The sequence below is a fragment of the Alligator sinensis genome, unplaced genomic scaffold (genome assembly GCF_000455745.1).
Source record: "Alligator sinensis unplaced genomic scaffold, ASM45574v1 scaffold118_1, whole genome shotgun sequence".
Classification (NCBI taxonomy): Eukaryota; Metazoa; Chordata; order Crocodylia; family Alligatoridae; genus Alligator; species Alligator sinensis.
The window spans coordinates 720,292-744,042 of record NW_005841850.1 but is presented as its reverse complement, the minus strand read 5'-3'; the positions used below and the strand labels follow the sequence as shown (position 1 = coordinate 744,042).

At 40.8% G+C, this 23,751-nt stretch overlaps 1 protein-coding gene across 4 annotated transcripts in view; it reads right to left on the bottom strand.

The window, feature by feature from the left end:
* MED13 (mediator complex subunit 13) overlaps positions 1-23,751 on the bottom strand; it is a 77,729-nt gene that overhangs the window by 33,918 nt on the left and 20,060 nt on the right. For all 4 annotated transcript variants that reach the window (XM_006016061.3, XM_006016062.3, XM_025210046.1 and 1 more), the window contains exons 4-7: positions 22,830-22,998; positions 3,720-3,865; positions 2,591-2,788; positions 178-372 (exon numbers count right to left, since the gene is read on the bottom strand). In XM_006016061.3, the coding sequence (XP_006016123.1) occupies positions 178-372; positions 2,591-2,788; positions 3,720-3,865; positions 22,830-22,998 (708 nt within the window). The remainder of the gene's footprint in view (positions 1-177; positions 373-2,590; positions 2,789-3,719; positions 3,866-22,829; positions 22,999-23,751) is intronic.

Genomic DNA, 23,751 nt, shown 5'->3' with positions numbered 1-23,751 from the left:
TATTAACAATATACTAACAATTCTAGTATCACTGGGAGAATTACAGAACAATGTTTTGCCAATTACGAGTCAATGGTAGAGAGAGCTCGAAAGATTTTTCCGAACAGTTTGACAGTTACTTTAAAAGAAGAATGTTCTCTTGAGGGTTTCTGTTTGAGAAAGGAATTAATACTGCACCTGTCTGAACTTCCTCTGGGGACGTAGGTGGAGTTAGAGTTACTGAAGACATGGCAGGATCTCTGGTGGTAGCAGGCACTTGGTGGACACCCAAGCAAGTAGTTGAACAATGAGAAGCCCCAACAGTACTAGGAGCAGGGATATCTGTTTGAGGAACTAAGACAAAGCATGCTGGGTAGACCATTCGCACACCCGCTGGGAAAAAAAAAAAGGGGGGGGGGGAAGAATAACAAAACACAAGTCATTGTATATCCAACTCCATTTAGGAATAGCCATGAGACCACTAGGAAGTTTTGTATTGTGTGCTTGCTAATAAAAAAGACACGATCATAATTCCAATTGTAGCTTTTATAAATTCCATGCAAAGCCTGTAAGAAGTCAGGAGCCCTGAAGACAATAATGTAGCTCTTTTCACTATTTTACAAGCAAGAAACCTTTCTATGAATAGTCACATTGTTGCAAGTTTGATCTTTTGTATGTAATTATGTTGATATAAGCACTGCAATACTGACAGCTCTTCAAATGTGTCCCAATGAAGTCCAAACACCTGTGCATAGGTGTCTCCAGCCATGTGAGCTAGCTGCACCCCCTTTACTAGCTACCCTTGATCAAAATTAATATTCCTTCAACTGTTATCCTAAATGCACGTTACTTGCAAGTCATTCAACGCAAATGTATTCAATAGTTTCTCCAATAAAGCAGTCTCCTTCACCTACAAGACTCTTTGCCATCTTCTTCATAATTTCTATTCCACTTTGCACAAGCAGGCAGGTTATACATACCGGCAGCATGGTGCACAGTGTTGTTCATGATGCAGTGTTGTTTTGATGGAAGCCTCTTAATTCTACTCCCTTCCTCTCCTGTCTTTACCAGCTCCCACCCTCATCCCCCCCAGTACACTCCTCTCCCCATTAGGCCCTTCTGTGCTACCACGAAGGAAACAATTAACTTCAGGAGGAAACCTTAAGGCTTTTGTGAGGGTTCAGCTTTGCAGAAAGAAAATCACTTATCTGCACTGGTTTAATTGCAAAGTTAAGGGGTTTTTTCCTCCACTTTTTCCCTTACTCTTTTTAAATAGTGGGAAATAATGAGAAGTTACCTTCTGTGGCTAGCTTCCAGGAAAAAGACTGAGTCAAAAGATGGGTTCAAACACACGCTATCATTAATTTAGACTGTATGCTGTCTATATTACAATATTTTTTCCTACAAAAATTCAACTTCCTCTAAAACTTCATAAAGCAAGGTTTAGGACAAGGTACATTTCATGGTGGAACCATAAAGAGAGACTTTGATTATAAGTTACTTGGCTAAAAAGGGCAGAGTGAGGGGAAGTAAAAGGTGATAGTCATTAATATTTTGCTCTCCTAGAAACCAAAATGTAGTTTCAGTGTTTCCTCAACTTGTATTGGCTATCAGATGATGTCAGACTATGGCTTCTGTTCATATACAGTACAGAAATTCAGAGACACCAGTGTAGAGTCCAATTAGGTTTCCGACTATAAGGGTTCTGGCTGGTCAAATAGACCCTCTTTACATCCCAAATTGTCACACCAGGTACAAAAGAACGGTTAGTACTACAAAGACAATGGGCACTCTTTGAGCATCTCTTAAATCGCTCAACTGCACAGCCCAGCAGGTGTGCATCCCCCAGCCACTCTGAACTAGAAGCACTGTCAGCAGATCGAGGGACATGATTATGCCCCTCTACTCAGCACTGGGGAGGCCACATCTGGAGTGCTGCGTCCAGTTTTGGGCCCCCACTACAGAAAGGATGTGGACAAATTGGAAAGAGTCCAGCAGAGGGCAACAAAAACGGTTAAGGGGCAGGGCACATGACGTATGAAGAGAGGCTGAGGTAACTGGGCTCATTTAGTCTAGCGTAAAGAAGAGAAGATGGAGGGGGGATTGAATAGCAGCCTTCAACTACCGGAAGGGCAGATACAAAGAAGATGGAGCTAAACTGTTCTAGTGGTGGCAGGCGCTAGAACAAGGAGCAGTGGTTTCAAGTTGCACCAAGGGAAGTTGAAGTTAGACATTAGGAAATCTCACTCACTGAGAGAGCGTGGTAGTAAAACACTTGAACAGGTTACCCAGGGAGGTTGTGAAATTTTCATCCTTGGAGGTTTTTAAACCCAGCTTGACATAGCCTTGACTGGGATGATCTAGTTGGGGATGGTCCTGCTTTGAGCAGGGGATTAGGACTAGATGACCTCCTGATGCACCTCCTAACCTGAATTTTCTATGATCCTATGGCATATTATTTACAGCAAAGAATAAAAGTTACCGGTGCAGAAACCTGTTACCAATAAAATGTCTTAGAGGACTATGGTTTACTTTGAAGAAGTAAACAAACCCCTAAGCAGCCTGATCATTTCAGTTAGGAAAAGCAGCGACATTTGTTCATAATACACACCAACAAGGACTTCCACAGCAGCCAGAGAATCATCTTCCCAATCCATCTCTTCTTGTTTTTCCTCAGAGCCCTCCTTCAAGTTAGATGTGATGGGATAGAACTGTTTCCATTCACCAATAAGCTTTTTTGTGGACGAGTCCGACAGCTTGAATGACTGTCCTGTGAGCGTGCCATTTAATCCAAAAGGACTTAGAATAACTTGAAATACAAAAAGAAATAGTTACTAAAAACATCCAGAGACCAGCCAGCACTATCTCCACAAGAATAAAGGTATCACCATTTCAGACAGCATCTACCACTAAATAACCCATTTTAAATTGACAGGTTAGGCTCACTACAGTGCAGTACAATATAAAGAACCCAATACCAACATCTTAGAGGAAGAATTTATTGTACCTCATTAAAATGTATATGTACTGAAAGAACAGGATGAGTTATAAAAGAATCAATGCATCATAACAGTAGTTAGAAATTAATCCACTTAAACATCTGTGACAGACAAATTTCATCATGAGTATGTAACTGTCTGCCTACGTGGCCAGTAAAGAAAGGTACTCAAATGAATTAAATGTCATCTAAAAGGCTGATTTAGCTTTTGTCCCAACACAATGTTAACTGCTGCCTTACACACCAGATGTAGGGGTCTCATTCATTTGGCTACAATCGCTGGAACAAAAAGATGACATAGGTCAGACTTCCTGGTGGACAGTCTTGTCCACATTGGGAAAGGTAGGTGTTAATCAGCAATGGGCACCAGCTTAACTGCAACTGTGCAGTTAAACTGCTTTCACAAAGGGCAAGTGTACAACAGGGTAAGTCGCATTCAGCGTCATTTTAGGAAGAGTGTTCATTTCACAGGCCTATTGTGCTGCCACGCAGGACAACGGGTTGCTGTCGGCAGTACAGGGGCCCACTCTCTAGGACAGGGGAACATTCAAACATACAGCACGTTGGCTAGACTCAGGCCCAAGAGCTCAGACTCACAGCCAAGGGCTGGTGCTAGAAAGGAAAGAGCTGAGGAGAGATGCATACCTAGCTTTTCTGCTCCTTTTCCCTCCTCCTTGGCATAAGCCCACGTTTAGATGAGCTCAGAAGGAAGCCATCATGAACAAAAAACCAAAACACCTACCTTGAAAAGGGCTGTTTGACTGCTGGGCCAGAGTGAGGTGCTCCTCGCTAAGCAGGTACACAGGTTGATGCTGACTGATTTCCACACTGGTGCAGACATTGCTGTCCCCATGCAAGAAAAAGGTGAAGGAGCAGGACAAGTGCTCACTGGGAACAAAGAAGGAGAAACATTACATAAGTACAGATACAATTGCTAAGATTTGAGATTGATTCGGGGACACCATTTATCTTTGTTAATGAGCATCTTGGTCTTCAATAAAGCATTCACAACCCTTCACGTAAACTGTGACCTTTCGCAGTGCTCTTACAATATCCAAAAGGGCTTCTAGTATAAAACAAAAAGATCACAAAAAGAAAAAGGAACACCCAAACCCCATGCACTTCACCTTTCAAAAAGGCTTTGATCACCACGAAACAAGAGATGGAAACTTAATTCTAACAACACTCCTTTACAGATCACCTTTAAACAAATCTATAAGAACCTTATAGTCAAAGTTGTAGCAATATTGATATAAAGCTTCCAAAACGTGCGCGCACGTGCGCATGCGCGCACACCCACCCACCCACCCCTACTACTGCCAATAGCCAAACATTGCTATTCTTTGGAGTGCTGAATTCAAAAGCACTCACAATCTCCTCTTACACACATCCTACCTAAGCAATCCCGATGAATTTTAAATTGGGAATACTGGCCACAGAGATTTTTAGAAAGCGGGGCTGTCCAACTTCTAAACAGCCAGGGGCAGCATGACACACAGGCTGCGCTGATGTGAGCCATGGGCCCAGACGCCACACACCATCCTTACTGCACCCCAAGTGTAGGGACTCCCTGTGCCACCCACCAGTGCAACACATGCATGGGTAGGTGCCACCCCTTCCCACTCCTGCACCACACACATGGTTGGCCCCCACCTCGGCTCCCTCCCTGCATCACGCTGGCTGTCCCATCCATCCCACCTCCATGGTGGGACTAGGAAACAAAGGCTGAAGAAGGGACAGGAGCCTAGAGACCCCAGCAGTGACAGGAGGATAGGACTCAGGAGTAGTCCCATATTAACCCCTTTCAAGCCACCATTTGGACAGCCCTCCTTTAAAGCAAAGTTTAAACTTCCCAGTTTGAAATTTCAATAGTGCTTCTTTGGCACACCATAAAATTATTTCAAAAAAATCTCATCTGCAGATTCCTAAAGCCTGTCTTGCTATTAAAACCTAATTTTCCCATTTATGCACAAAAAATACTACCAATAAAGTTATATAATAAAGTGACAAATTATCAAACAAAAAACCATTATAGGAACTCTGTCTTATTTATGATGCATCAGGGATCTAACCCTACTTGCTCAATGCAAGCTGAAAAGAGAAAGACTTGGAAACTTAAAATTAGTATATAAAATTCTGTAAAGCAGCGATAGATAATAAATGTTTAAGTACCCGCTTAATACAACTCAATGAAGTAGAGAAACACTGATTATGTAATGGCAATCCTCAATACTTAAGGAAAAAACTATCAAAGCATTATGGATTGTTGGTTTTCAGAAATGAAACAGAAACTTTCACCCACACAGATCAGTATTTGGAGCCTCTCTTTTTTTTTTTTTTTTAAATAATCCACCCAATAGAAGCTTAACATTGAAGATTTTTCCTTTGATCACTCTTCCTCCACACACAGCTACTTGATCAGGATTAAAATTACTAATTTCAATGCTGGTCTGAAGCAAAATAAGCAAAGAAAACAATTGTAATTACAATGGTAATTAGGAACAGCAGATACCTGGCTTATACAAGTACTGGTATACACCAGTTCCTATGTTCCTGTAGTCATAGGAAAGCTATGTGTGACACACCCAGATCACATAGGTTCTTCATGTAGGATACACTGACCTGACCGTAATTCATTGTCAAAGAGACAAGACAATCCAAGCGAAACAAATTCCAAGAGAGGATAAGGAAAGGAGAAGTGCGTCTGGGCAGACCCAAGGACTGATGTCTCCATTAGACACTGTTCTAGCAACCACTTAACTGCACCTATTTTTTTTTTGATCAAGGTCATTTTTCTGTTCATTAGGAGATGGATAGTTAAATAGAAGATGTGGAAGAATACAGCAAAACTCCCCACCCCATCTACTGCAAAGAGTGGACTGGATTTCCTGAAGCCTCTCTCAAACAGTCCATTTGCTCCTACACTGGCTACCCCAAAATGCAGAAAAAGTTGGTTAAATACTAACACATTACATGAGGGACGCATCATTTCTATTATCATGACTGGCAAACGGGTCACAAACACTGAAAAGAATCTATGACAGTAAATGTTCCTAACACCGAACTAAAGTAGTAACGATTTTTGTTTGAGAGTTTTTGGATCTATGGGATCTAATCCAACAGTGCAGAGTGCAAGACCATGCACTTAGGGACTACTAAGAATTACCAACATAAACTGGGAACTCAGATGGAGAGGGAACAGAAAGACCTGGGTGTCTAAGTTGATCACAGGGGGACTGTGAACCACTAATTTTAAAACAACCAAGGAAAAAAGGCTTAAAATCATAGCATCTGACAATTCACAGCACCTGTCTTGCCTCTCTGAACTGGTCAGTCTCTAAGGTGCCACCTGGACTTATTTTCTGTTTGACTATAAGACTAGCACGGCTGACCACCTCTACGCTCCTAAGATGCAAGATATTTCCAGTAAGACGGGGCAGCAGTAGTCACTGTACGAGACACTTGTGAGACCTCAGTGGAATACTGCATCCCCGCAAACAAGAAAGATTAATTCAGACAGAAAAAGGTGCAGTGAAGGGCTACAAAGATAAACCTAGGGAGAGGAGATTACAAGAGCTTGGCTTGTTCAGGCTAGTAAAAGGAAAGCTAACGAGAGGCAGGATTGCTTTATCCAAATACACTGCAAGAAGCAACACAAGGAAGGGAGAATGGCTACTTTATGCTAAAAGACAATGCTAGCATAAAAACAAATGAGTATAAGATGGCCAGGAATAAAATTCAGGACTGAAACTGGAATGTTTCTTGCTGCCCAACCAGTGAGGTTCTAGGATCTCCCATTTAGAGCAGCTGGAACTACTTGATGAATTGAAGGGACAGGCCTAGAGGGCAACTCCTAAGAAAATACTGAGCAGTCATGACAGTCTGGAAGGGACACATTCAGAATTTGAGTGTACACATTATCTTAAAGGGCAACAACCAGAGGAACAAGAGAACCAACACCAACAGATAGCTAATTAGCATAATCTTTTATAATGATCCAGCTCTAGGCAATAAGCTCCTGAAAGAACAGAGCGTCACTCTGGAATCCCAATAAACCTACCTCTTACAACTTAACGAAGATGACGTTTGAGTTAAATATCCTCAGGAGGTGCTTAAGTCCCAGTGAAACAAGCAGTCAATGCCAACTTGGCATACTGGGACCTGAGAAATAATGAACGTAAAACACCTATTTGAAGACTGTGGAGACAGCGTATTGAATCACACAGGGCCTCTCCGCTTCTCTTATCCAAGTGTCTTTTATAAATGCATATCAGATAACATTTTAAAATACACCCAAATGAAGACTGGGCAAGTTAAATTTGAAATCACATTAAGATGCATGAAAGGAGAAAACTTATGCATTTACCTGGCCAGCTAACAAGTTAAAGTAAAGCTCGTCCCAGTAATGCAACAATAAGGTTTTGAAGCGGGTTAGCCAATACATTGTAAAAATATACCTTGTACCTGTGTAGACAGGCCCTTAGTAATCCCTTATCAAGTTGCTCAAAGTGTGAAGGGTAGCTGTCCGTAATGGTACTAACAGCCAGTATGATACTGTTTGTGGCACTGGATTATCACAAAAATGTAAGTGCGCCAAATGTTTAGGGGTACAGGTTGTAGCCGTGTTGGTCTAAGGACATAAGCAGACTAGGTTCTTTGGGTAATATCTTTTATTAGACCAACTCACATAGCAAGCTTTCGGGCACAAACACCCTTCGTCAGGCTGAGGAAGCATCATTACTGGGACAATGAGGGATGCTTCCTCAGCCTGATGAAGGGTGTTTGTGCCCGAAAGCTTGCTATGTGAGTTGGTCTAATAAAAGATATCACCTTTACCCAAAGAACCTTGTCTGTTCAATGTTTCGAGTACCAAAACCAATCTTAAGAATAGAAGAGGAGCAATTTTCTCCCCCTTCTCTGGAGTAAAAGCACTGCTTCCTGCCTCTAACTGCTCCAAGAAGGCTCCTCAAAGAGACAAAGATTCATAGTCATGTAATTTAGAAGGACATGGTCCTTCAAGCTGCCCAGAGCTCAAGAACAACAAAAGAAAATGAATTTGTGCTGGGAGGCAGCCTTCGCTAAGCACAGAAAAAGGAGAGAGAGAGAAGCAGCCACGGTTGGCAGTCACATCACTTTAACAGCCACGTTACCGCTAAAAGAAGGCGAAAGTTTGCAGCTGCTGTCACAGTGCACATGGAAACAGCTGAAGACAGCTTCAAGACCAGAGAAACCTAGTTTTTTCATCCACACCTGAAGGGCAAGTGAAGTGTGGTGAAATCCATCCCAACTGTAACAATGTTAATACAACAAGGGAAGATAAAAAAAAGATGCTAGTATCCACATCAAGGGGCACGGCTCTTGAAGTCATCTTGTAGAGGAGTACAGCACAATTCATGCACAGCTGCAATTAAAATACTGCCGCTAACGATGGGGCATGTTTTGCTGATCACGCAGGATTAAAACGTTCTGTAAAATGTAGCTGGTCCCCAACCCTGAAGCCTTACCAAGGGAGCTGGATGTCGGACCGACAAGCACTCAAATGTCTTCTGGAGACAAATTAACCTTGTCTTTTTTTTAAAATGCATCTCTAGCTTGAACTGCAAAAGTAAAGAGTTTTAGGAAGATAAATAGAATAAAAATCTTCTCATTAACTGGTCACCCTGTCTCCTTTGCTCTAAGCCTTTATAATCATGACCAACTGCATGTTTTTGCACATTTAATTTCACTAATTTTTGACAAATTAATAGCTACCTAGAACCTGAATATTCCAGGAGCAATATCAAATGTTCATGAAAACACTACAGAACACTTACAAAAGAAGTGCTATGAAAAGGGTACCTAAAATCTCAAGTGAAGGTCTTTGAAAAGCCATCTCTGATTACAAAGACTTTCTTGTGCTGAGAGCCAAGATACAGGATGGCTCTCTAGGGCTGCAGTTCCCAAAGCAAGGGTTAAGAGCCTTACAAAGCTCCCAATTCCCCTGTGCCGACAATTAGAAGGGAAGAGGGGCTTATTGCACCTCAGCTGCTTTGGGGTAACTGCCACTGGACCCACAATTGCCCCATGATAAATTGACACGTGCACTGGGCAATTTAGCCCTATTTCATTCAGAAGTAAACTGCTCTGGATTAGCTCTCATCTCTGGTGTAAAACCAGGCATAGGGTCAGTTATGAATCAGCTGAGGTATGGTTATGTCCCTGCCTCCACTTAACTGTTGGCAAAGGGACAGTGACTGCTGTACAGAGGTGGCACAAAATAATAGGCTTGTAAAGATGGTCACAACAGGGAAGTTTGGGAACTGCTGCTTTAGAAAATTTTGCTAACTGGGTATCATGATCCCAAATTAAAAAAAAAAAAATCCTAGTGAAAAACAGTATCTTTTTATTGAAAGTTAGAACAGTGACAGAATTCCAGTTTTCTACTTTCTAAAGATCAACGGTTTCAGAAGATCAGCTGTTAGTATGGGAGGGGACACATCCCCTTAAGTCTTGGTTGCATCCTCCCAAATTTACAAGCTTGCCCCTTAAAAAAAATTCCCCCATTTCCCAACCGCAGTGACTCACACCATAGTCAAAAGAGTTTTAACAAGGCAGACAAGACAGGACTCCTTTTGGATCCTATTAAATATGCTTCTTAATTTGCCATGAAGTGATGCTCTTAAGGAGTTAACGCCTTAGGCTTCCCCCAAGGAAGCTACACCATCACTGCAATGCAACCAATCCCTGCTGAAGGATTCACAATAGGCCTGAAATGATTAAACTGGGGGTCACAGTGTAGCAACAAAGAACCAATTTTTTCTATATCGTAACTTGCCCCTTCTTATTGCAAGTTATTCTGAATAATTCTCTGCTAGAGGGCAAAACCATATTACAGTAGCCTGCGTTTCTTTGTTCCCTTTTCTTCTCAATACCTTGGGCATTACTCTGCATAATCCTATTAACCTGGCAAGGTTCTATATTTAATTAGTAAATTATGATGGCGCCCACAATCTCAGCTCTCAACTCACTCAAAAAAGAGCCAAACCAAAAAAGTAAGCTTTCTGCCCTCCTCTTCATAGGGGTCCAAGGTATTTGACCTTTCATTGAGATTGCACTGGCACGCCTCTTGGATATTAACCACAAGAACCCATGCAGAAATTACCATGAATATCAGAACTACTACAACCGGATGTAGGAAGCCAGGTACAAGCTAAAACTTACTTTTAATTATTTTCAAATGATATCAAGTGGCACCCAGAAACAGCACCCACTACAGAGAACTAAGCACAGGTGTTTATGTCCAGAAAAACTGGTGCTTAAAATGAGCTCCTGAATTTTACAATAGCTGGTAATACTATGGATTCTCTTTCTAGCTTCTGGATCCAGTACTTTGAGCATATGCTCTATGGAGATTCTGTATTTCTTTTGAAAATATCTAAGCATTTTCCACATTTTATTTGTATAAATTATCCAAAACACAAGTTTATAAGCTACAGGATGTTTAGATTGGTACTAGTTTTTCTTAGCAAAGTCTGGCAAGGCTTATTTAAAAGAGAATCATGTCCAAAAATCAATTAGAGGGCAGAATAAAGAATTTACAAGCCACAGTATTTGATAGGGATGTAGAAACAAATGACTAACATCCTGTCTCAAAATGACTTCAACAGCAAAGGATCCAGCCAGTCAAGAAAGCTAATTTTAAAAAGGTTGTAACTTTGGGTTTTTTAATATCCATTTTGGATTTCCTTAAAGTTTTTCAATGACCAGAAAACACACAGAGACCATGCCCCCGTTAGTCAAAGCATTTGTAAGCACATATTCATTGATATACGCATAAAGCACCTTGCGGTGTTATCTAGTGTTAGACTTTCTCTATCTGGGATTTTTCCCCCCAGTATAGCCTCAAGCGTGCACTTAAAACTGAATTAACACCGAAGAGCCTGCATGACCCAGTATAAGAGCAGTTTTATAACTATCCACATAAGGATAGGGGGAGGGTTAAAACAATCCAACTTTCCATGTAGACAAGGCCTTCATTCACTGAAAAAAAATCACAGACTCCACGTCATGGCTCGCCACAAGCAGACTGGTTATGTGCTTTTGTTCAGTTCACCCCAATTTGCTCTAATGCCAACACTGCCCTTTAGTTTAAACATTTCTTCCTCCTCCTTGGTGTTTGTCCACCTCCCTCACGTACTTAACCTCCGTCATCCTGTGATTAACTTGCACACCCAAAAGTCTTTTTCCTCCTCGACTGTTTCTACCTGATGATCTTGTGGTCTATACCTGAAGTTTTGAAAAATAGTACTACTACTATTTTGTAGTACAGAGTTTCATCTCGTATCTGTCACTCCAGACCTCAAGGTCTTCCAGCTATTTCTGTAGGATATTCCACTCCTTCATATTAAGAGGACCTCTCTATAAATCAGCAGCAAAGCTAATGGGCATACTCTCGCTTGTGTGAGCCAAGTTCATTACTAAGCAACATTAAACGAGATCGGTTGTAAGACTGTTCCTGGAGGAGCTCCTCTAGTACCTCCCTCCAACCTGATAGTTCCCCTTTTAACATTACCAACAGTTGTCTTCCCTTCAACCAGGTCCTCACTCACTTCACATTTCCTCTATAATCCCTAACTTGTCCAGCTCCATTGATAATTTTCCTTAAAGCACTCTATCAAACAGTTTACTGACAAGTCCCCCTTCTTAAAAATAGGTAATGCCCTTGCTTTTCTCCCATTATTTGTTAGCACTCTTATCTTAACCAACTGATTAACAATTCACAACCCTCCTGGTGACCTTGTTGATCTGCCCAGCATTTACAGCTGTAACTTGTAAGAGGGACAAATCTTTGGCGCACAGACTACAGGGTCGCACAGTAATCCTCAATTAAAGCTCTTTCCAGAGATAAAGTACTCTCACATTTTATAGCTTCACACCACTGACTTCAGAGGCCTGCCCCTCTAGTTCAGATCTGACACTCCCCTTCGTCACAGAACGCCGATTTTCAGATTGCACCGGGGCCTAACTCCTGCCACCGTGCCGATTCATTCTGGGTGACCACAAAAATAAACTGAAGACGGCGTCTGCATGCCTGGCTGCACATGTGAACGCTTTAGATTTCAAAAGCAGTACTGGATCAGTACTTTTGCTCACACTTGGTTTACAACATGAAGCTTCTCTGTACAGTCAGAAGGGTCAGAACTAGACATGGATAAACGAAGACTTAGATTTTGCAGGGCACAAATCTCTCTCAACGATGAAGCCTGATTCCGTGTCCTTCAGGAAGATTTTACGGTATCTACTGCCTACCCAAACTAGTGAGGATGAACACACTAGCTTTTCTGAAATAAATGAGGGGAAATGCCAGTAAAAGACTGGAGAAATGTTTCTGATGGAAAATGTCACAGCACTTTATAGATATGAAGGAGAGGGGTATGGCCTCTCCTCTGATCTCTCCCTGTGAAAGTCAAGGATGTAGGTATTTTCTTAGCAAACAGTTTCTCAGTAGTTTTAGGAAAAGGAGAGCCTCTATAAAAAGACATTACTGGTCTTGATGGCCAGGGACAGAAGTTACACATAGATCAGTACAACTGACTGGAAACTGGTTCAAATCTGTAACACAACAGAACTTCAGTGCACATAAACTGCTTTCAAAATGGCTGAAACCAGTTTAAGATAAACCTGGATATAATATCAGACTTAACTGATTTACGTTAAACTGGTTTAATGAACTTCTGTCCCAGATCCCCACCCAGACTCAAGTTAACTCTCAGTCCCCCAGCATCCCAGGATGCTTTGCACCTCTCCACAACCCCTTCCCCTTTGCAGGGTGGGCAGCTAGCTTTGGCCTAAGCTGTCTGCTCCAGCCCAGTAGGGAGATGTGCTCTAGTGCCCCCCAGCTTCTGGTCTGAGTCACTGCAGGTATGTGGTTTCATTTCCAAAAATCAAAAGTGAATGTCTGTTCACTTGCTTATTGGTTCAATCTACACAGCTTAGACTAACCTGCAAGAATTAAATGGATTCAGCCTTGAGCTTGACTAGCTGTACTTAGCCTATGAAGATAAACACTATAGGTCTGAATAAACTGAGGACTGACTGGAGTTGTTACTTTATAGCTAGCAGGGTAAGGATGGAGTAAGCTATACCTCCCTCATTCTCTCAATTCCAAACATCCCTTTCTTATTTTAGCAGGAATTCGGAATAAGAGAGGGAAGTGGCAACATGAGAATAAGAGAGCAGAGCTAAACAGCATATCTACAGACAGATAACCAAAATCAAAAGAAACATTTATACTGCATCAATATATATATCTCCCACGTCTCGCTCTCTCTTTAAGCAAAGCATCTGAGGCAGCTTAGTTTGCAGATGATCAATGAGGCACATTTTGAGTTTCAACATCTGACGGAAGAGGAACACATTTTTTTGTCAGGCTTTTTGGCCATATCCAACTAGCACACTCTCCCAATATTATTCTTACCAATTCTGCCACTAGCTTTTATTAAAAAAATATATAAATACCACACACACGCCAAGTCACCATATTGTTATTTGCCTTGGAAATGACTACTTTAGTAAAAGCCTTTGGTCTTAATTACTTTCCCCTTTTTCCACACAGCATGCCAAACTATTAGAAAACAAATATTACACTACAAAAACATAATCATCACTGATCAGAAACAAAATGAGGCCAGAAATCTTGGCCTGGAATAACTACTGTTTCTAATTATCAAAAAGTTTGGTAGCTTCATCTTGCTAAAATTAATGCTTATAAAACTGTAAGTAATCATGAGAAAATACAAAATGTGAAACCTTATATATGAGCAACTCCTCTCTGCACAGTCATGCTGAGGACTAACCTACAGAATTTTAAGAGATTTCAGGGAAGTTGCTTAAGCTTATGTTTTGCTCTGTAAATATAAAGTTGTCATAAATTTGCATTTATCTTGTTAACTAAAGTTAATTATACTAACGTTCTTATCACAAGGCTGGATAGCATGAGGCCAGTCCTGAATGCTAGTGAATTGCCTATCATTTGATAGTCAGTGATCAATATGATGACTTTTCAGATTAAGACAGAGGCTTAAATGGATCAACCTTAAATAAGTTCCGTCCACAATCTAAAAAAATAGCTAATTAAAAATAGCACAACAATTATCAAACTTGTGCAGGGGGGAGTAGGTATCCAACAACAGTCAATTGCCTTCATTAAAAAAAAAAAGCCTCCTTAAAAGCATCTCTTTGGTTTCCTCCTTCCCCACTCCAAAGATTTGTATAAAAGCAGGATCCATTTTTCCTCAAGAGTTTTTTGTTTCTATTGCTGTCTTCCACCATCTGATGTCATGATATAACAACCATGACATCACAGCTGGTTACTGTGATTGAGTGTTTCAGATAAAGGATTATGATTTCATACAGGGAAGAAAGAAGAATAGATGTATTTACTCAATAAATAAAAGAAGAGTCTTTATCTTAATAAAGAAGGCTGAAGGAAGGAAGGTCCAGGGTTTATACATATAGGAAGTTGTTACATCTCTGCTTACCAATATGGAAATGCCATTGGTGATAGAAAGGTAATTAGTCCTGTTATTTCTTTACATGAATTACTACTTTCTAAAATGCTTTATAGCTCCAAAATGCTTCACAAACATTAGATGCATTACAACCTAATCCATGCTTCATTAGATTGCACACTTCTAATCTGCCCCAAAACTGCAGTCACTCCCTACTTCTCGGCAACAACATCAGCTCCAATAAGGTCTCTCCACAGTAAATTCAAATACCAACTCATGAAGCATCAAATAATTACTATTATTTGATAGTAATCACTAAATTTGCTACGTGATCACTAAAAGAAGAGTACATTTTACCATGTATCCTTGCCGTTTCTAGATGTGCGTTTTTATATGTTTGCAGGTAACACAACAAGTATTATGCCTGTTTGAAAATGAGAAAGCAGTCACTTTCCCACTATAAATAGCTGGCAGACCTAGAACTGGAAATCAGGGGTTCCTGTGTCCCACACCCCTCCCCAAATTCCTGAACCATGTTGCCTATTTAGGAGTGGGAACTCTAGCTGTCATGTTTTAGGCTCTCTTATTAGCATGCCTCTCTATTTCTGAGTGTTAAGGAATGCCTGTCAGGATAATTTTGGAGAGACTGGTCAGGACCCAAAGTTCACACTACCAAAAGCTGTAGGACATTTTGACCAACAACCAAGATCACCACTCACCGACAATAGCAACTGACCCAGCAAGTCTAGATTGGTGCATCACAGTTGCAGAAATATAAAACAGAAGCATCTCTAAATAGTCTTAAAAGGGTCTTCAAGTCAGATGCTTTTTAATGCCCCATTAAAAACAGTGCCAAGGAAGTTCTTTAGATAAAATGAAGACAGACTATTAGACACAGTGGAATTCTTTCGGAAGAACTGAAGGACACATGCACTTATTATTTACATGCATCAAAAAACCCCAACCCTTCCCCACCCCACCCCCAAAAATACACCCCACCACACACAAGATTTTTTGCTTACAGATTTTCCCTTTAAAAATAGGGCTTGCCAACCCACATGCTGTTCTGACAACAATGAATTATTTACGGTTTAGTTTTTAGGGAGCCGATCATACAGGGAAAATGTACCCAGCATAAGCAACTTATCCTAGTCAGTAAGTAGTACTGCAACCGTATAAGAGATTGATGAAGGTGAATAATTCAATTCACTATGCAACTATTTCATGCCTTTGGCTACAAGTTTCCTTATAGCATCAGGCTTTATATCATCGTCTTGCACAAGGCCTGCATTCACTATAGGAGAGTGACAATAATCATTAAGCTTCTAAAACAGCTCCCATTTATTGTGAACACACACACAACAGCATTATGCTTATGCACCTCTATATTTTCTTGAGATGAAATGATATGTGATGTGTCTTGATGTTAACACTACCGATGTTTCAAAAATACAGTTGCTCCTTTACATATCAACAAAGGGATGAAGTGACGGGCATTTTTTTTCTTTTTAAGTGTCTCTCTAAACAGCTGCCTATAGCTAGGGAGGTAAATACAGATCAGCAGACACACAATTTTGATGTAAACACACACGTGCATACAACAGAGAAGCAATTTCTCATATGGTTCAAAGTATGCCATGCAAAAATGCCAAAAGCTTCCTAACACACATAAGAGTAGGTTTGGGGGCAGAAGAGGGAGGCAAAAAATCTTTTACAAGTGCAGAAGAGCAAGGAGTTGTGAAGTGCGTGTTATTTTTCCTCATAAACCTGGAAGACACAGGTTAGTCTTGTTCTGCTTGCTCTTGAGATCACAAAATACCCAGACAACTGCAATTACAAAATAATGCCCACAAAACTATGGCTCATGTTCCTGCATCTCAAGGCCCAGAGAACAATACTAAAATAGTTATTTTCTATTTGAGCCTCCTTTAATTATTCAAGATGTAAATCTCTTATCTCTTGATCTTCCAAACTACAGCTTTAAAAAGCTGGAAGGGCTAAACATTTGGAAGATAAATCAACGTATCCCTCTGGCTCGTTTTTGTAAATACCAGATTTATCACTTGAAACCAGAAAACTACAATTCAGTATAAAATTTTCATTCACCGTCTAGAAAGGAAAGTCATTTATTTATAATTAATAGCTTCTATTTTGTTTCTGAACACAAGACAAGATAGAGACTAAACACAGACTGGTTGAAAGGCAGACGAAAATCCAGTGCCATGGCATTTGTAGGGTTTGCAACTGAACTGCAACCATTGTAACTTCTTTTAAAGCAGACAAGGGAAAACTGCTTTCTGATGTAAAGTGCTAAATTCGTCTGCTAGTGGTCTCTGTAGCAACCCCATATTCCAAAGAGACAATCATGTGATCAATGCTCTCGGCTCCTGCTGTTTATCCTGCTCTGTCCTACTTACGGCAGCTCTCAATTCCAGCTGTCTACAGTAAAAGGAAAAACATCACCTGCTCTCCTGCCAGTACATGATGCCAGTACAGCCTCATTGGAGTGGTTGTAAAAGAAAAAACAACAACAAACGGCATTTTTTTTTAATTTGAAGAATAATATAGGGACGGGGACTAAGAAAATGCTGAACTATTAGAATGCAGCTTAAGTACTATTAGAAGACATGTTAATTTTAATTTTCTACCCGAAAACTTGCAAAGAACTTGTCCAACTATTTGAGTTGGTCTAATAAAGGATATCAGATCTACCCAAAGAACCTTGTCTGCCTATGTCCTTAGACCGACGCGGCTACAACCTACACCCGTTACTTTTAACAACATTCAAAGAAATCATTTGATTACAAAAAATTCAGCCTGACTGACGAACAACGTACACCCTCCTTTGAGCCCCTGTGTATCCAGATACTTTCTCTGCACTTTCCTCAGCTCCCTTAAGATGCATCATTCAGAGCAACCGTTCCAAAGGAAGCAAAAAAAATAATAATAAAAAAAAAAAAAGGCAGCTATTTTTAAGCCATTCCTTATCTACCAGGACATGCTGGAGGTAGATTGCAAGATATCCAGTCTCCACATATAGTCTCGAGACCAAAAGTGAGACTCTCTCTGTATTTAAAAAAGACAGTCCTGAACAATATGCAAAACTTGCTCCCGTACACAGTAACTGCTACTGCTCTCCAAATAACAACCCAAGTAGGCAACCAGCCAAAAACAACACAGTGCAATGGTTCTCCATGATTGCAGGTGCATGAACGTAACCACAACTGACACAACCCCTTAGCTTGAAGCATCTGCTCTCTCCTTTTGAGCAAGAGCAGGGTGACAAAATAAACTATTCTTTCAGAGCACCGAGAAACACACACGCGCATGCTTCAAATCAAGATGCAGCTGAGTCGTTTAGCAATGCAAGTCCCTGGGACCTGCAGAATTGGGGACACTTATGTCTAGAATATTTTTTCAGTCATTTATCGTTGTGCACATGTCTCTATAAAGCAAACCAGCATTACTGTAAAACTGTATTTGATTACTTTCCAGTTCCACATATCCAGGCTTCCCATTAAACAAAATTATCTATGCACCTTATGCAGCAACTTTTGTTCCGTAAACCACACACAGTAAGTTTATCACTTGTGCTTTTCCAAATGTGAACATATCAAAACCACAAGTTCTGGTCTGCCAACAATGGAGACACTGGTTCTATTATTTACTACTGGTAGCAAAAAGTATGTGCAAAGATACAAGTGGCATATTGATTTTCAGCTTCCCACACCCTACAACTTATTTATAATGCATCATAAGCAGCAGGATTATTAGATAACTGCAGCATTCCAAACAGAAATTTACTAAATTTTCTGACACAAACCACATTTTTTCCCCAAATTTAAGACTCTCATCAATCTGTAAGTGCTTGTATTTCACTTCTACTGAAAAATGTAAGTTTTGTCCTCAGTAAAGACTTATTCCTGGAATAACATTTAAACCGACTAAGTATTCCTATCCGATTTATTCTATGAACATTATGTTAAATGCTATCCATTTGTTAGCAGAAGGGCTGACTCCATAAAGCAACAAATTTCAGAGCAGACTAACCAGGGGGAGGAGGAAAAATCTTTATGAATGGAGAATACCAAAGTTTTTCCTCTCAAATTAGCCACTCTTAAGAACACCAGAACTTACATTTCTAAAGAATATACATGGCTACTTGTAGGGAGAATGCAATAGATGGATACGGCCAAAAGGGGGGGGGGGGGGTGTAACGGAGGGAACCCACCAAAACAGGTGTTCCTTTTCCATCAAGTGTTGGAACTAAAAATCCACAGTCACTATCTTCTGGCTTCACTTTACTGAACACATGTACACAAATCTGAGCTGCCTCTGAAGATTAGCTAAAAAAAAGTTATGAGATATACATAGAACATTTTACACTGCATCAGTTTGCTTTCCTATTAGCTATAAATATAACATTTAGTTCTGCTCCTCGAGTCTCCAGTGGCCTTCCAAGCACTCATTCTCTCCCCTATTATTTTTGCCGACACACAAGTGAGGGAAGCCTAAGAGTTAGCAGGATACTTGCTCCTTCGTTCTTATCCTGCTACCTTGAAAGGGAAATATAGGGAGTTACTTGTTGAAGACCACACTCTTCAGCCTGGTAGAGGGCTGCAGACCAGGCAGGAGGTGGCTAGATAACGTAACAGAATAACGCATCGAAGATGCTACTTGGTGAAATGCAAGGCAAGAACAATGGGGAGTGAGACTGCAAAAGGTAACGGGCTCCTATGGTCATCAGGAGGCTATAGGGCAAGGGAGGAAATTTCTGGGTGCTCTGGAAATGCATAGTTTAAAGACTATCTCCCTGCTTGCTCTTCGAGCATGAATCAGTGACAAGATGAAAGTGATGAAAGTCAGACCTACAGGAAACACCAGTTCGAGTCAAGAGCCCACTGAGGACTACACACTGCCTCTAGTCCCCTGACATTCAAAAATCTAAGGGCTGACAGCAAACACAGCCACACTAACCTTAAACTGCCATCATAATGCCTAGAAAGATTTGGCTCCAAACCACAAAGGATCACACAGATCAGAACATGTGCTTTGAGCTGCACTTAGAGAGACAAAGTGGTAGCCAGTGAATTATAAGAGCACCACTGTAGCACAGGCAGGGAACTGAATTCAACCCTCAAACTTCCAGCTGATCTTCAAAGAGCAGCCCACATAAAAACATGTAGCAGAGCACATCTGGATGTTAACGGTGCAGGTAAGAGCGAGAAGGTCTGCATAAAGAGGCAAGATCACAGCTGTCTAGCCAGATACACTAAAAGGAGGGAGGCAGGGAGCTCTCCTGGACACTAAAAATGCTTTCATGCTTAGACATTCCCCTACTGCCTACTGAAGTTTTCCTACACAGCACAGGTAAAAGCTTCTCACCTTTTTTCACCCAAATACATAAAAACAAAAAGCTACCAACCAAGAGGTAGAGAGAAACACTGCTCCGTTCCTCAATAGAAGTGCTTTAATCCCAATAGCTACTGTGACCGTGGTAGACACCACATGTAGTCATTTTTCTGCAAGAATAGTACTACTGTCACAGGCTGAATCTAGAGATAGTGAAGAGATAAAATAAAAAAGGAAAAAGCAAGGCAAAACTCTCCTGAAACCTATCCCATTCTTCCTGCATTAAAAAAACGTTTCTCTGCCAGATAGCTTTCAGATAATTATATTACTACACAGTGTACCAATATCTGCCTACTATTAGCTTGTGTGTGTTCTCACGCTTCCTAAAAGGAACAGCAAATGATCCAGCAGAAGAGTCATTCTCCTAATCAGGGACTACTGAAGAGGAATCCCAGAACAGAACTTAAAAAGGCAGTGTCTGGCCCTTAATTCATGCTTGCTCAAAATCACCTAAGCAAACCTTTTTCAAAGTAGTCCCATCTCCAAGAAAAGACATAAGCTATGTTCTACTTTGCATCAAAAAAATATTTACTCAGTGTTACTTTCAAGCGGTGAGCTTTAACAAAACCTGGCTTGAGTTAAGGGGAGGGGGGGGAAAAACCCACTGCTAGTTACATGGGTGTCTCACCACTAATTTAATAAGAACACTGTTAAGAGTCTTGGGCAATTTGAGCATATTAGAAAAACGTTATGTTTTTCTTGCAGAAATGTAAGACACACTTTACGTTCCATCTCCATGCTGGTGAAAAGGAAGCAGCTCTTTTTGGCCAAGAAGGTCTCTGACCTACATAGCTGGGAAAACTGAAGTATGCTCCAGTATACTTTTATTTTTCATTTCAATTTTTCCCAACTTAATATCATGCAGCAACAAATGCCAGATCTTCTGGATAGAGGTGAAATACTGAAAGCTGCTATTTCATTCAACTGCTCTTCCAGCGGCAGCAAGTTGCATGGAATGACAGACTCCTCTCTACTTTTTGGATTGAAACCTCCCCAATTCCTCAAAGACCGTGCATAGTGCCTCTTTATTATCTGGATTCTTAAATATTCTAGGCAAAGACGTTAGCTAAATTTGTCAAGATGAAGTAGTATCTGCTCACTTTGATTTCAACAAAGGAATACAAGGTAATACTGATCTACCAGCTTCGTGTGTTTTGCAAAAATCTTAATAATATCCTGCAAGAAAGCGTCAGATCTTTCAATATATATATACTTGGACCAGTGAATAAATTGGTGTGGATGAGGCAAGATGTCTACTATTTGTACATATAAAAAGTTTTGAATTATACAGCCCTCAGTTCCTTGAGTTCTCAAAATGAACAGCCTGACCTTCTGCATGCATGGCATTTGGGATGTCTGATGCATCACACAGCACCCAAATTAAACAAACACTGCTACTTCAGTTGAAAAGCTTCCATTAGTTTTTCCAGCTGCTACAAAAGAGATTACAGAAGTCTGATAACTTTTACTGGATTTGCTCTAAGAGGTGCAGCAGGATAACAAAAGCCAGATTCAAATGGAAGCTAGGAATGACAGAGCTAGCCAAACCCAAGACATGCCATGAAGGTGCCAAGATAATATTGACCTAACCACTTAATAAAAACTTTCACCATCTTTGCAACTGATCTACAGCACCTAGTGCCAAAAAAGGAAAAGAAAAGGAGGGGAGTAAGCTACCACAGAGTGCAGAGATGTTTGCCCCGACGAGGATGGTAAAGAGGAAAGAACGCCTAATCTGAAGGAGAAAGGTGGTCAGCCATGTTCGTCTGAAGTCTAGCAAGGCAAGGCAAGGCAGGATGGCACCTTAGAGACTAACTGGCTCAGAGAGGCACAAGCTTTCATAGCAATAAGTGACTTCACGCCTCTCTGAACCAATTAGTCTCTAAAAGGTGCTACAGTGCTCCATCTTTACATCTGAAAGACAAACTCAGACTTTGGTTCTAGGGTATCAGCTACTAACACAGCCAGCATAGAAACCTCAGAGGTATTTGAAAGGGGGATGGACAACTTAAGACCAATATTAGGAAACCAACTTTAAATATTATTTAAACTTATGGCAGAAAGACTCAACCAACATTTCCTCTGCACCCAAACAACAGGCACGTTGTATCCCAAGATTTCCTGGATACAGGTTTGAAAGAGATCTAGGGTTTACTTACCCTAGATCTGTAAATTTTATTTGGGAACAGTGGTTAAACTTTGTTCCAGCTAACCTAGTTTCTACTCTTGTTTTGTGACTTATTGCTAAGCAACATGGGCAGCATCAAACCATGAGAAGAAACTGTTCCAGCCTAGACCAAAAGTTAGTCTTTCTTCTCTCCTCACCCTCAAGATTGTGTCCTACTAGCAGTACGCACAATTCCCAGACAGAGCCAGCTCTCCAGCTAAAGGGAGAGCTGGAAGTAGCTCCTTCTTCAAAAGCCTCTGTGCCTCTGCTCTTATCCCCAGGAGCTACTTTCAAAGTGCCTGCAGGACAAGAGGAATCAGTACCCAGAGCCATTAAACTCACAGGCCTGTCAAGCCCAATTCCTCTATGCATCTTGCTGCACCTTACCACTCCTTCATTCCCTTCCTTTTAAAGATTCTCCACTTCATCCTCACCTTCATCTGCTCTCTTTCTGATTGCCCAAAAACCCATCTGTGATCTCTGTAAGAAAAGCGCTATAGAGGAGAGCCACTGTTTTTCTGAAGTAAGGCAAAAAACATCCAGACTTAGTTTATGTGGAGGATCAACCTTAGTGTATTCCTATATATATCAGCAATAGTAAAGGATTAATACATTTTCAAAGAACCTGTAGAAGCCGAGTCCAAGAAAATGCAGGACCCAGGGGCCCACAGTACATGTTGTCTGTGTTATAAACTAAGAGTATGAGCTCACGCTAATGAGTCATTTTCTTTTCAGTAGTAGATAAAAACCGATCACCTCAAGTACAAGAATTAAGATATCCTACCTTTTGTTAATAGGTTTTTCATCTTTCTCGTAAGGCTTCACGAACCATTTCCCAATGCGCACAAAATTCCGGTTCATTAAACACCGCTCCAACAGGTTGTGAACTGCCTTAAAAAGCAGAGTGCGACATTCGTAGGAAAGTCCGTTCTCCCATACGCCATCTTCCTCTTCTACAATGCAAAGGAGGGGGGGAAAAAGGCAGTCAATATCGCATCCCCTGCTGAGATTCAAAGAAATAAAGGCTAAACAGACATCAACATTAAATGCCAAATGCAGCATTAATTTGTGTGCGATTACAGCATATGCTGACATTCCACCACCCAGTCACTGTGCATGGTATTAGCACCCCTCCCCCCACACCGCGCCTTCTGCAAAGCTCGATCTATTAACTAATGCTCACACGGTAGGTTATTAGCAAATATAAATAGTTGACTACAGAAACATGTTTTTAATTAAAAGATATCCACACCCACAAGATTAATGGAACTTCTCCCCAAAAGGTAACCACTGCTATATTACGCATTATGCACAATAGCTTATAAATGCTCTCACACCTTGCCTAGTCTGAGCTGCTCACCACAAAAAAGGCAACGGATAATTATGCTAAAGGTATTTCCCAATGGGAACTGGGAACCTAAATACCATTAGGTATCTAGTCCTCAATGTTTAGTAGCATCTTGTCCATAATGTTATGAGGTGGAAAAAGAAACAGGCTTTGGGAAACCCAGCTGTCCATCCTTAATGGCAAATCTTCTCTACATACAGGGTGTGTCTACACGAGATGCTAAATGTACAGCAGACTAATTCTACTGTACATTAGAGTGTCACGGCAAAAGCCGTGCTATTGCACTAACGCGCAGTACAATTAGTCTACTGCACATTAGCATCACTAAAAAGGTGTGTGCCGGTGCTACTGTGCAGCA